Source organism: Trichoderma breve, chromosome 6, assembly GCF_028502605.1.
Source record: "Trichoderma breve strain T069 chromosome 6, whole genome shotgun sequence".
Lineage (NCBI taxonomy): Eukaryota > Fungi > Ascomycota > Sordariomycetes > Hypocreales > Hypocreaceae > Trichoderma > Trichoderma breve.
Genome location: NC_079237.1, coordinates 1,594,670 through 1,608,595, shown reverse-complemented (window position 1 = coordinate 1,608,595; position 13,926 = coordinate 1,594,670). Strand labels below are relative to the sequence as shown.

Here is a 13,926-nt window from a genome sequence, read left to right as displayed (position 1 = left end):
TTTTTGTTAACTAACATTTCTTTCCATCATTTATAGACATGGGTTCCATGGGAGCGAACAGCGGCTCGTCCGTCTCCGCCTTTACTACATCGTCAACGATCCCTTTCTGGCTCGAAGGCAAGCAAGTTATATCCGCCGAGACGTTCGATGTAATTTCTCCTCTTGATCAAAACCCCCTGTACAAATGCTCTTCTGCCTCTGAAGAGGATGTACTCGGAGCAGTCAATGCCGCGAAAGAGGCATACGTCTCTTGGTCTCGAACCAAGCCAGACACAAGAAGAGACATTTTTCTTCGGGCCGCAGAGCTATTTGAAAGAAGGAGAAAAGAGATGTTTCATTACAGCCACACCGAAACGGGCGCAGCACAGAACATCTTCGACATCGAGCATGGCTTTGCCGCCAATGCGTGCCGAAGTATTGCGGGCCTAATCCAGGTCGCGACTACATCGTCGATGCCCATTGTTGCCGAGGAGGGTCGTCATGCTATGTTGGTTAAAGAGCCTTATGGTGTTGTCTTGGCAATATCTCCTTGGAATATCCCCAACGTGTTGGGTCTGCGTGCTTGTTTGCAGCCCCTGGCGATGTAAGTCGTTCATTTTCCTTCCTTGTTGCCTTCATATTCTGACGTTGTAAAGGGGAAACACGGTGGTTCTAAAGGGCCCAGAAGCGGCCCCGGGGACTCTGTGGGCCATTGCGTCTATCCTTCACGAAGCCGGTCTGCCGGCAGGCTGCCTCAATACGCTGTACCATCGACCAGCTGACGCCGCCAAGATCACAGACATGTTGATTGCGCATCCGGCAATCAAGAAGATCAACTTCACCGGCTCAACGCCTGTCGGTGCCGTCATTGCCCAGCAAGCGGGTAAACACCTGAAGCCAACTGTCATGGAACTCGGTGGTAAAAACCCTGTGATAGTATGCGAGGATGCCGATATCCAACAGGCTGCTCTCAAATGCGCAATGGGTGCCTTTTTGCATTCCGGCCAAATTTGCATGTCTACTGAGCGCATCATTGTCAACGCCAAGATTTCCGACACCTTCCGTTCAGCTCTTTGCGCTGCCGTGCTCAAATTCTTTGCGGATCAAGGCACTGATGCTGCACAGCTCGTGAATACTACTGCTGTGGAGAAGAACCAATGGCTCCTCAAAGATGCATTGGCAAAGGGAGCCAATCTTGCCAACAACATTGCTCATGGTGTTGAGTATGGCGGCACGCGAATGCAGCCAGTTATAATAGAGCATGTCAAGCCTGGTATGGAAATCTACAACACCGAGTCATTTGGGCCAACGGTATCTCTTTTTGTGGTCGACACTGACGAGGAGGCTGTCGCAATTGCAAATGACACCCCCTATGGCTTATCCAGCGCTGTGTTCACGGAAGACCTCCGTCGTGGCTTCAATGTTGCCCGCGCGATAGAGTCAGGTGCTGTACATATTAACTCCATGACTGTTCATGATGAGCCAGCACTGCCTCATGGAGGAGTGAAGAGTAGTGGCTGGGGACGGTTCAGTGGTTTGCAAGGGCTTGACGAGTGGGTTCAGACAAAGGTAGTGAGCTGGAGGGATTAAACATGTCCCATATGAATGGAAATAGGTGGCACTTGCCGGTTGATTAGAGTCAAAATTGCAACGGTGGAAAGAAACCAAGAACCTATAGGAAAGACGAATTCAAGTGAAACGGCTAGAAATAATTGTCAATACATGTATACAACCGACAATATAATGATTTGTATTTATGCTTCTAGCTTAGAATAAACTTGGTTAGTCTGGGGTAGGACCAACAAGACCTTGAAAAGTATACCGACGCACTCAGTCCAAGAATTAAGTCGCCGAACCTTCTCCTGCCTGAAATAGGTCAGTATAGAGATCAGAATTGATCCATTCTTGAGATGTCCCGAGCTCAAACATTTCCAAAGGATTAGGGGGACAGCTGGTTACAGCCAGAAGTTCATTGTTATCAAGTTGAGAATCCCAACTATATACATTGGGCTGACTGTTACTGTCTTGGGACTCCTGGCCGAGTGAGAGGACTGAAAGAGGAACAGAGTAGCGGTCTGCATTTTCTCGGATAAGTTTGCTGCTAATTTCTAGATGTTTTTGCAGCATTTTATTAACCCTGCTTCCTTGTTTGGTGTTCTCTCCGACCCGCTGCAAAGACTCAGCAGCGCGCTGGAGATACTCAAATAAATTCACAATCTTATTAGAGCGGGAGGTATCGGTGGTCGTGCTGGCTTGTTCAGAGCTGGAACTGGTGGACGGGCTAGCGATTTCCAGGAGTATGCAGCTGAATATGACTACGGCAGCGTTGAATGCTTTGACGCGTTAAGCAGTTGTATATACAATGCCATGCGAGAAGGAGTGGATATCTTACTGTAGTATATGGTAAACCACCACGTTTTCAGCGCCAGATATGAACCGCGCGTCTTATAGACGATGTCGATAATATCGATAGCTGATTGCTGACAGCTCTCAATGCTGAGTTCTGCAACATGCCTGGAGAACGGCGGATCCTTTTCAGGGCGTCTATCGGAATACGAAGTATGGCAATGAAGCAGAACAGTGCTCAAAACAGGGCGATGAAGAAGGATGCGGATGTTGAGATACCTCAGCGTCATGATAGTACTAAGCTTATCAAAGATAGCCTCAGAATCATTTTCCGTAAAATTATTATCGCCCCATGGTCTCCGTTGCAGCTGTCTGTACAGCTTTTCTCGCCACTCGTTCAATCTTTGTTCTATTGGCATGATATAAGTAAATGCCGCAGATAAGTCAAGCGAGAAGTTTTGATCGAGGTTTGAGCCATATAAATCAGCGATGATGGTTTGAAGAATTTCGTATAATCGTCTGCAACGGTCGTGTCAATAACTATGAGAAACTGGCGCCACTCTGACATACATTGTTGCAGTGAATAAGCAGACGGTATGGCAAGAACACGATCCATTCCTTGACTTTCTCAAGGCGCTTAGACCTTGTACCGTATTAGTATCAGGGGGGTCCATATTGATATAGCTAGATGGGATTATTAACGGTCGTCCCAGCGTCATGCTAAACAACCTAGACTCTTGCTGTTAGACATCCAATATTATGACGTTATGAAAGATAGCTCTTCTGACCTATCCAGTACGACACAACCGAGCCAGGTTCTTCTCCTTCTTTCGGCTTCCGACGCGCTGAACTCATAGCACAAGGATCGCGAGTGTAGCCCAAGCTGGTACGCTGTTTGCACTGCTTGTCCGTGGAGGTTCCATGCTTCATCCGGTCTATTCGTACCCTGGTAATAGTGCGCCATCAGGAGGAGATACTGCACTGTGTCTGGTAAACTTTTGTTCCGCTTCGAAGGGAGGAGCGTTAACCGGCTCTTGGGGCGCAAGCTGTCACTATATATTACACTCACCAGTTTCCAGCTGGGCCGTATTTGATTCAGTGCAGGCCCATATGGCTCGTGCCTTCTCGCAGTACGCCTCGGAGTCTTCTGCATTCTTGATCGGGGATCGATCAGGTTTCACGCTGATGTATGTTGCAATAGCAAAGATTGAGTTGAGAAGACAGACGCAGGACCGATTTGTAAGTCTGTCATCCACATTTATTACTGAATAGTAGGCTTGAAGGATGGTTTCTTCATCTGTGATTGGAAAGATCATCCCGGTATCAGAGAAGAACAGTTTGATGAGGCGTAACGCGATTGTCTCCTTTGGCAAATCGTACAGATCGGCAGTTTGTAGAGACTTGAGCCGCCGACCCGATGGGACATTAACCGCATGTGATCCTTCCACTATCGTTGCTTCGATCGCGTCGGTCGTTGATTCTCTCACCTGTACATTGGCTTTCAAAATTGCTACCGACGCATCCGAAACTTGTCGAAGGAATTCTATGTTTGAAGATGGTCCGAAAAATTTGCTCATCACTGTCCTCGATCCCATGAGGGTAGCCATGCCGTCCACCGAATCCGCATCGTTTCGTGGTATGAGATGATTCATATCCATAGCATTCTTACTATGGAGTTGATTCTGGGTATCAACTTCAGCATGCTGGGTTGAAGGACTCGATCGCTCAATAGACTCGGCCGTCTGATGGCTTCGTTGGAAGAGAATATGTAACATCTCTTCGATTTTAGAGAGCCTATCATTGTCATTGTTCCTTGGCTGCGGGTGCGCTCCTCTAAAATTGCTTGTTGAAGGCTGCTCGTAGAAGCAATCGAACCCAAGATGAACGCATAGACTGCATGACGGTCGGGCCCCATCACAGCGAGACTTTCGACCTCTACAGGATGTACAGGCGACCGCTACGCGTCTCCGTTTGTAAGAGGGCATAGAACCTGCGTCATGGTCATTAAGGCTCTGCGATTCCGCCATTGTTATTTAGACATGAAAAGCCGTTGGTTGCGTTCGAATTGAAACTAGGTTCTATGAATCAGGGTATTAATAGGGAAAATAGAGTTGGATAAAGCTATATAGCTCCTTTAGGAAGGTGGCCATGACAGGCCGGACAAGTACGGAGAAAGAGGCGGCAGTTGATGGTGGCTTTTACACCACAAGAGGACGGGCCATGGACTTGCGAATGTGAATGTGTTTATGGTAAGCATTGAGTATAATATGCAGTGGTAATGTATTTGTATGTGGTAGCAGCTCATCCTGTCTTACTACTCTTGTATTTGTGTCACTTGCGGGGAAGGGGAGAGAGACTTGTGTAATAGAGAATATTAACATTACTAACGATATTTAGGCTAGAGGCGGCTAACCTCGCAGTCTTTAATACATCACGAAACTAACATGAACTGGTTATTTGTACAACGCACGCGTATGGTATTTAACACGGTCGGCCTGTAACGGTGGGCAAAATTAAAGTGACTCTCTGTACCAATATAAATATGTGGAGATAAGACGTAATGTGACATAAATCCGACAACTTGTCATCTTCGCCCTTGTACTTTGTCGGGCCGTCGGGTGGCTTCCCGTTGGAGTTCGGAATAGGAGTACAGCCTAGAACTTCGGCATCAGTGACTCCGTCGGGTTCATCGGGAGAGATACCCGACTCCAACATCTATCGATAATGGAGTTCGAAGTATTCGGTATGTAATTCATCATGATGTGATGATACGCGAGGCAGAATTAATACCGCACATAATCATCTACACGTGTGGCACTCTTCGGCTGCTTTCACATATGACTACCCAAGTTCTTATTATTGATACATTCTGACTCACTGATATGGAGCGAAATTGGACTCATTTGGTTCGATTTATTGCCGAAGAGGATAATCAGGTCCATCTGGGCCAGATTGATCCTTCAATAGACATTGGACTCAATATCGAGGCAGGTAAACTAGTAAAGGCAAACCTCGTCATTGGCAGCGCGTTTGACGGGAAAGTATCCAATAAGATCTTGACAGTTAAGCAGGTAAAGTGCTACATAACCATGGCTCATAATGTATAATGACATAGTTTCTCATTTGGTACAGCTCCTTTGCCCTCTAGCCCAGCACGAAATACCAATAGTTCGCTGCCTTGGTCTTAACTACCGTGATCATGCGGCGGAAGCAAACATTCCCGTTCCCAATGAACCTATCCTCTTCATAAAACCCCGGACGTCTATTAGTTCGCCATATCCCGCAACGATTAACGTGCCATTGATTGCTCAGGATGGCACAAGCGACTACGAAGCGGAACTTGCGTTTATCATTTCGAAAGATGGGCGCGATATTCCAGAAGAGGAAGCACAGGAATATGTTCTCGGCTATACCTGTAGTAATGATATTTCTTGCAGGAGTCAACAGTTCAAAAACAGTCAGTGGTCATTCTCCAAGGGATTTGATGGCTCAGCGCCAATTGGCCCTGTACTCGTCAGGCCAGACGTGATCGGAGATCCTCCGATATTAGACATTCAAGGGATTCACAACGGGACTATTGTGCAGAGCTCCAATACCAGGTAAGCCAGGCAGAATGTTAGTCATGCATTAACAGATGCTAACTCATTCCAGGGAACTCATTTTTAGTATAAACAAGACTATTTCGTTTCTTTCACAGGGCACAACGCTTGAGCGAGGCACTGTCGTCATGACCGGTACGGGACCTGGGATAGGAGGACTTAGGAGCCCCAAGATAGTCTTGCAGCATGGAGACGATATGAGAGTGCATATTGAGAAAATTGGGACACTGATCAACAAAGTGTATTATGAGTAGACGCAATGTTCGACGAAAGCAAAGAGCAGCTGCCTTCCATGCTGATAGCCTAGAAGAAGAGTTGAAGGTTGTTGGAAAGGCTGTAGTAACAAAGCACTTGATTTAGCTGTCCCATTTCAGGAGTCAAGTTCAGAACTAGTCCAAAAAAGCCAATACCACGCGTCATCTACATCAAGGGAACATCCGATCTTCTTCACTCGTAAGTGTTAGTTAGTTTCGAATTTCATTCCCAATCTTTACAAGCGAAACCTCACATTTTCTAGCCAAACTTCTCTTCTACGTCCTACTGCGATCTCCTCCTCGCTCCTATCCTCTGCATTGTTGACGAACGTTTAATTCCTTGCCAAGGACTTCGCATCTATGGGCACCTGTGGGCTCCCCACTCTTTAACTCTCACGTATATTATTATCTCCTTGCCGAGAGATTTGAGGTCCTTATTGTTTTGCGCCACACTTTATAACTTATATATCCCTGCATCGGTGTGTACTGGTACTGCTTATTTCCGGGGCGCTGTTTTAATATTTTTGTTTTGTTTAATTAGCACCTTTTTTTAACGTTCTTACGGAGTATTTGTACAAGGTATAGGTAATATCCTTACAAGGTGTGAGCTGATATTATTTACTAGTTTATAAGACATTATGATTGATCATTATATGTTCATTTACTAGATAAGAGTTCGCTGCTTTCTTATTGTAAAAGTGAAATTAGCAAATACTGTCTATAGCCTTTAATATTTTTTGTTGCTGGCCTTATTTATCGCAGAAACTCTTTGTTTGCAGCCATTCAGCGGCAGCATCCCCGTACCCTAGTCTCTTTCAGGCACAGATGCAGGGGATGTGGTGGATTCAGCCGGCCCGGGAATTTCAGGTGAAGGGGCGCCACGCGGTCAGAGATATATTGTAAATAGAATAAAGGGGTGTTATACTGAGAATTGAGCTGTTGTAGCAGAAGCAAACAATACTTTGTACGTTAGCATTGCCCCTTACAGTTGTTTATAAAAGACCCCATGGTAACCAACCACAGCAATCCTCCCAAACATATCTGTCTATATAACTTACCAACCGGCCTTGAGTAAACATTTCGTTACTTGACTGCTGCACATTGGCAATCTATTGCATTTCTTCTGCATCGTGATCTAGCACCTGCAAATATGAGGACCTCTTTCTTGATTGGCTCTGCCGTTATCGGCGCTGCTTCTGCATACAAGGCTACTACTACTGTAAGCATATATGCAGTCTAATGAGGTCTGCTTAACCGCGGCTAACTGGAAGTCTAGCATTATTATGATGGGCAGGAGGGTGCTTGTGGATGCGGCTCAAGCTCTGGTGGATTCCCATGGCAGGTAAGAGTCAAGACTCAAAGCTTGTCCAGACTATGAGCAGTAATTGATGGACGTTTTTTCTCTAGCTGGGCATTGGTAACGGAGTCTATACCGCCGCTGGTTCTCAGGCCTTTTTCGATACGGCCGGTGCATCGTGGTGCGGCGCGGGCTGCGGTAAATGCTATAAACTGACGTCGACGGGAGAGGCACCTTGCTCTACTTGTGGCACAGGTGGTGTTGCTGGCCAGAGCATTATCGTGATGGTCACAAACCTGTGCCCCTATAATGGAAATCAGCAGTGGTGCCCAAATGTCGGTGATACTAACCAGTATGGTTACAGCTACCACTTTGACATAATGGCACAGAATCAGGTCTTTGGAGACAATGTGGTTGTTGATTTTGAGCCTATTGCCTGCCCGGGCCAGGCTGTTGCTGACTGGGGAACTTGTCAATGCAATGGAATACAAGAAACCGACACCACGCCCGTCCTAGGCGATGACACTAGCCTGCCTCCTCCCGCCAGCAGTTCGAGCTCAAAGCCGGCGGCATCATCCACAAAGCCAGTGACATCGTCTGCAAAGCCAGTGACATCTTCGGCAAAGCCAGCGGTATCATCGACACCGCCATCCACCGGTGGACAACAACAAACACTCTACGGCCAGTGTGGAGGCATTGGCTGGACAGGTCCTTCCGTTTGCCAGCCTCCGGCCACCTGCAAGTCACAGAACCAGTGGTACTCTCAGTGCCTTAACTAAGCCACCTTGAAATATGCATGTATTTGTTTCTGGTATTGACCCCAGTATTCTTCTGGCTTCAACTTGACCTGTTCACGGTTGATTCGTTCTTGTGTATATAGATTTTACGTTGGCGTTGAGCGCCCGTGTACTAGATTGTGATTTCAGTTGCTCTTAAAAATTGAACCTTGTGACTCCAATTTTGAGAACTCTAAGTCTTTAAAATCCATAGCCAATCCCGAAGTTTGATCAAGAGTCTAACGAGTCCCCAAATTTTCCACAGCTCATGATCATGTGTTAGTATGGGAGTGTAAACTGTACTCGTATATAGCGGCTTAAATTATTTTACTGGGTTATTTTATATTGCTAGATATATATGTTCTATGTAACTAAAATTGGAACGATTGCTAATCGAGCCAATGGATTAAAAGATTCGCCAATGCTAGCAGCCGATGCTATCACTGCCCTTTACAACAGCTTGTAACAGAATCCTGTCACATTGAATGCCTGAGGGGTATTAAACATGCTAAGCATTAAATCCTTATGAGACTCCCAATATCGTGAAGTTATTATTAGTATAAGGGGTAGATATTCGCCCAGAGATCAAACTTACATTTACATAAAATTGAGGCTAATACACCACTAAGTCATAGGTAGTCTCAAGCCTTATAGGGTTTAATTCAAATACACACAGTCTTTTCACACCAACACACACATAATTGAAGCCGCCCGGAGACCCAGTGTAGTCAAATGGTAGGTAATAATATTTCATCTGCTCGGCGGGCGAGACTTTTGAACCTTCAGCTGGTTGAGAATTGCGTGGACGAGTGATTGTCCGTGGCTTTACGAGACAGGTCTCGAGGCGGCCAACCATATTCCTCCTAAGCACCCCAGACGGCGATCCAGACGGATGTCCAGGTCAAGACCGCATCAATCGTGATTCTCGTACAAAACAGCCAGTCCAATCAACGCATAAAGATCTAGTCTAAGACCCGCTTTGAGACGGCACAACAGATAGTCTGGTTTTCGGCGGCTAATATGCAAGGAACAGCCAGCCATGATTTTCCTCCCGCTCCATCCCTGTACCTGTTTGGGCGTCAAAGTCGAAAAGTAGCGAGCTGAGGCATGTTCCGCCATCGCTACTATTGCTGCAACCGGACATAGCCGTGATGGTTCCCGAGGTGTTTAGATTAGGGTATTAGCGCCCGCGCTGCCGTGTTCAAGATCGTGTGTAAATAACGACATGTAAGTACTAACTAGTCCTGGCGAGTGACTCGCATTGTGCGCCTTGTGGTGAGCCCGCTTATTGACGGTGATGCCGTGCTTCTTGTGCGCATCGCCAAATCAAATACCTCATAGGCTTAACTACCTTCGCCAGGGCATCTCATTTAATGGTTTCGGATGCCACCCCAGATTACTTGAGCCATCCCGAGAAGGTGGGGGCGTGAAGCATCCCGACAAGGTGGCGACCTGAACAACCTCTATTAACAAACAATATCCTCAATCGGGATACTGTTGCGGTCTTTTGGTAAACATTGTCAAAACTGAACTCGTCTAGATCTCGTAGAGTTCGTAAGCGAGCCATCTTCATCATCGTGGCTTGCCAATAGTCCGCCCTCATGGCCATCAAAGGTCATTTGACGAAGGTAGACATGATCCAGGCAAGGCAGAGAACACGCACCCCCAACTCACCATTTCCCTTGATCTTGACTGTTTTGATGACGATTACATTTTATCTGGTTATAGCTTACCGTACGAGCTTCCATTATCAGCTTGAGAATAAAAAATGACTATTGGCAATATTTCAGCCACTATGGACCCCAGCCTTCACGATCAAGACTTGAGCTGATCACAATTCCGTGATGTGATTTGGAGTTTTCAGTAGTTCGTGGAGGCCATCGCTGAGCGGCTATCTATGTCATGTTATGAACTAAGCGGTGCTATAAGAATGTCATCGACATCCAACCGAGATCAAGAGTCGAACTTTGCATCAGCAACTTCTCAGTTCTTTATCTTTTTATAACAGCCCCTCTACTATTAGCTTTTACTCTCGCCTCCAACGCACTTTCAACTTTATCATCTTTCACAATGGGGGACACACAGGCAGCAGCTGTGCTCAGCTCGATGAAAAATGCTTCCGAGGTTAGTCTTGTCCCACAATCGAGATGAAAGCAATGCTGATTTCCCAATTGACTGTCCGTTCTGCCATTGCCGCTGCCATTCCCGAACAACCAAGTCTTCACTGTTTCGCTGCCTGGAACCATTATTGATTGGAAGTAAGTCGCATCATGGCATTTCCTGAAGAGCTTTCACTATTTGGAACTATATTAACACACTGACTCAATGGTCAGGGATTACTACTATAACTCCTCCAAGCTCATCAGGCCACCACTGGACATTCAGGTCAAGGAGGCTAGGCTCGTTGATGGAATGATCCCATTATCGAAGTTTACCGTCAGTCCAGACATCCTGGCGTATTGACTTTGTGAATGTGATCGCTAACGATGGAGACGATACAGGCCGGAAAGACTGGAAAGAGTGTTGCCCGAAGTTACCTCGCCGCACTAGATTTGTTGGTCCCTGTGGAGGCCTCAGTCTCTGGCGTGATCGGCAATGATACCTCAGTGGTCAAAGACGAGCGCCTCAAGACCATCCGTGACCGCTACAAGCTGTCCATGGCGTATCTTACCTCCCCAGATGACACCCCTGGCAGTAATGGCAAGTCAAAGGTCGATACGTATGTACAGAAGCAGTCTATGTGGGCTAAGGAGGTGGCTGCGTATGCCCAGGCTCAAGCTCAAGCCATGGAGAGGAGCCAGCCGCCACCTGGGGCCACCACTGCGCAGGTCCGAGAGGCCAAGGAGAAGTATATGCAGTGGATCCAAGAGCATGCCCGAGAGGTGAGTGCTATATCGCTAAGCAGAAGAGTATAATACTGATGCGTGTTGATCAGTTCAAAAACAATATCCAGACCAAGTATATGGACTGGGTGGTGCACGGCTACAAATTCATGGTGAGGCACCCTAGTTTGCAGAGTCGCCTACGTTTTGAGAACTTACGTTTTGCCAGGTCGATTTCCACTTTGGAGTTGTCGACATCTCCTCGGGCATGAAGCGTATTGAGAACAGCAAGGAAGCGTACCGAAACCTGACAGTCATTGCTCCTGATGGCTCAAGCGAGTACAACGGAGTTGTGCTCAGCCCGAGTAGCTGGTAAGTGTAATCTACCATGACTCTCTATGGAGCAACTTATGCTCACTGTTAAACCTAGGGCAACCATCGTGGCCAAGAAAGTCCTAAACTGGAAAAAGAACAACTCGGGGCCATCCCCCGCCGAGGTCCGCGCCGAGATTCGCCGTCTTCAGAACCTCTTGGTGTCTCACAAGACCCTACAAAAGGTAAGATCCATTATAAAACAATAGCTACCTATTATACTCGATGTGATCCAAGCTGATCTTATCAGGCCGTTGACGACGGTGTATTCTTCCCTGTTCTGGCGAGCAACAAGGACGCAGATCAGAGCGAGCTTCAAACTGCTTACACGGCGGTCTATGCCAGCATGGATGAAGAGAACAAGAAACTATTTGAAAAGAAGGAAGGCGCGCCGCCTGCTGAGGCTGACCCCAACGCTGCCAAGAGGGAGTCCCCTCTGTCGAAACTCGAGAACGCGCAGAAAGACTACACTGAGAAGAGCCTTAGCCGCACCACTGCGACTGTGCGTGACATCGACGGCTCGAACAAGGCTAATGTTAAAGGTTGGCTAGACGCCAGGATCGGGCAGCTGGAGGCGGATATATCCGATCTGAAAGAGCAGCTGGGCATTGCAAAGGAGCAGGCCCAGGCTAAGCTTCTCCCCTTGCCTGTTGTGAATGAAAATGGCATTGTCATAACAGACGAAGAAGCCAGGGCCGACCCAAGTAATTCATCTTCCTCCCCCTTTTTTTTTCGTGGTGCGACTCTGGATTCGTCGACCAGAGGGCTAACGCGGTTCTTAGGCATCAAGAACCCGGGCAAACCAGACATTGAAGACTTGGACAACGAGGAGACTTGGCGTAACAAGACCGACGATGGGCCAGACCCCTGGACGAAGGTAACGTTTCAACGACTGAATAGAGCTCATAAGTTGCTCCAGACTCAAATGAACTGACCTGTAATAGATCTCGTGCAAGGTTTCCGCCAAGTCCGATAACAAAGTCACTTCTACGTCGCAATCCGCCTCTGCAATCGCAGCCAAGGCAGGTTGGGGATTTTTCAGCGCTTCCGCCAGCGCGAGTCACTCTGAGAGCAGCTCGTGAGTTTATCATTTCCAAATTTCCTGCCGAGCAATTGCCATACTAAGTATTTCTCAGTGAGGCAATGCAGCAAATGTCCAACCTCGACGTTGAGATCAGCATGAGCTGCATGGTCGTGGAGATTGAACGCCCCTGGCTCCACGCAGAGCTTTTCGCCGATGCCGAGCTTGACTCTGGAAGGTAAGTCTTCAATCACTTCCTACACCACTGCTGTGGTCCACGAACTCTTTTGACTCCGTAAACCCTTTACAGCTTCGAAATCTCGCCTGGTGAAGATGCACTCAAGGAGGCATTTCAAAATGAGAAAAATCTTGAAGGCAAGTACCAGCAGTTCTCCTCATTTCCAACTGCATTTGTTGTCGCTGCCGATGTAGAGCTCAGTGTAAGTCGCCCTCCAGCCTGCACCTTTTCAGATTTCAATCTAACCAGTCTTCTCTAGTTCTCTGGAGACACAACTAAACTCGAAAGCGCTGTCTCTGCATCGTCCACATCGGCCAATATTTCCGTCGGGTACGGCCCCTTTGCACTCTCTGGGTCCCACAGCTCTTCCAAGTCCAAGTCCCGAACCAAGATGGACTCCACTGCAACTGGCTGCAAGTAAGTATTCTCTTTTCCATATCATTCCCCGTTGAAAATAGTGAAGTTACTGACGTCTTGAAGGATCTCTGTCCAGGCTCCGCAGATTGTTGGCTGGATTCAGACTCTCCTACCTCAGCTGCCTAAGCCGAAGGATGGGATCAGCACCATGAAAGGTCTTTTCGCCTAGGTGGCGCCACATATACTCCGGCAGCTATAGCAATCTGACCCATAACCTATTGTTGCCTCCAAAAAGTACATGTATGCCCCATGGATTGTCATAATTGATAGTCGAGCATATATTAGGCCTATATACGTGGTTCATGTGGAATGTTTCAATTCTCGCTCTTCATTTCTTTCAATGGCTCCTTTCTATTAATAAATATCTTACATCCGTGAAGACTTCTCAATGAATTTTTATATGACTTCGAATCAATCGCGACATTATATTGAGTAAAGAGGATATTGTCGAAAGTGATGCTGTTGAAGCTTGAGGATGGAGGCCTGTCAACAGGGAACAATAAGTGACGAGATAAAGCGAATCAGAGTAAGACAAAGTGTGGGGCTTGGGCTGTCTTGTACTAAATAGCTGAAGGAGTCTGATTTATAATCCATCCATGGTGAGAGAGCTGATGGATGATAAACATTCTGGAACTCGTCAAATGCATTTTTGCGAGGTTTAATTTCCTCATGTATTTGGAAGTCGCTTAGGCAGCAAATCAATTGCTTCTCCGAGTTCTCACCTTACACCCTTCCAATCCGAGTTATGGACTCACACGCGGGTTTTGCGGCCCAGCCAACTTCCAGGGCAGAGGAGCGGCCAGTC

General features: G+C 47.1%; 5 protein-coding genes across 5 annotated transcripts; 4 read left to right on the top strand and 1 right to left on the bottom strand.

Moving 5' to 3' along the window:
- Positions 1-38: 38 nt before the first annotated feature.
- T069G_09433 (aldehyde dehydrogenase family domain-containing protein) lies at positions 39-1,569 on the top strand (the record flags this gene model as incomplete). The annotated part of the gene is made up of 3 exons (XM_056176643.1): positions 39-583; positions 636-723; positions 772-1,569. 3 exons carry the CDS (start codon positions 39-41, stop codon positions 1,567-1,569), a joined length of 1,431 nt encoding a protein of 476 aa, XP_056025121.1.
- A 252-nt stretch (positions 1,570-1,821) lies between these two features.
- On the bottom strand, positions 1,822-4,100 carry T069G_09432 (fungal specific transcription factor domain-containing protein; the record flags this gene model as incomplete). The annotated part of the gene is made up of 5 exons (XM_056176642.1): positions 1,822-2,312; positions 2,372-2,844; positions 2,896-3,054; positions 3,114-3,306; positions 3,395-4,100. 5 exons carry the CDS (start codon positions 4,098-4,100, stop codon positions 1,822-1,824), a joined length of 2,022 nt encoding a protein of 673 aa, XP_056025120.1.
- A 1,107-nt stretch (positions 4,101-5,207) lies between these two features.
- On the top strand, positions 5,208-6,178 carry T069G_09431 (fumarylacetoacetate (FAA) hydrolase family domain-containing protein; the record flags this gene model as incomplete). The annotated part of the gene is made up of 3 exons (XM_056176641.1): positions 5,208-5,396; positions 5,458-5,924; positions 5,977-6,178. The coding sequence occupies 3 exons, from the start codon at positions 5,208-5,210 to the stop codon at positions 6,176-6,178; spliced, it is 858 nt and encodes a 285-aa protein (XP_056025119.1).
- Positions 6,179-7,328: 1,150 nt separating this feature from the next.
- Positions 7,329-8,254, top strand: T069G_09430 (fungal cellulose binding domain-containing protein; the record flags this gene model as incomplete). The annotated part of the gene is made up of 3 exons (XM_056176640.1): positions 7,329-7,397; positions 7,455-7,520; positions 7,586-8,254. The coding sequence occupies 3 exons, from the start codon at positions 7,329-7,331 to the stop codon at positions 8,252-8,254; spliced, it is 804 nt and encodes a 267-aa protein (XP_056025118.1).
- Positions 8,255-9,852: 1,598 nt separating this feature from the next.
- Positions 9,853-13,290, top strand: T069G_09429 (uncharacterized protein; the record flags this gene model as incomplete). Its single annotated transcript, XM_056176639.1, has 14 exons — positions 9,853-9,985; positions 10,470-10,509; positions 10,585-10,687; positions 10,753-11,133; positions 11,187-11,246; positions 11,303-11,445; positions 11,504-11,630; positions 11,696-12,149; positions 12,228-12,322; positions 12,390-12,523; positions 12,582-12,704; positions 12,777-12,906; positions 12,964-13,121; positions 13,185-13,290. The coding sequence occupies 14 exons, from the start codon at positions 9,853-9,855 to the stop codon at positions 13,288-13,290; spliced, it is 2,187 nt and encodes a 728-aa protein (XP_056025117.1).
- Between the last annotated feature and the right edge of the window lie 636 nt (positions 13,291-13,926).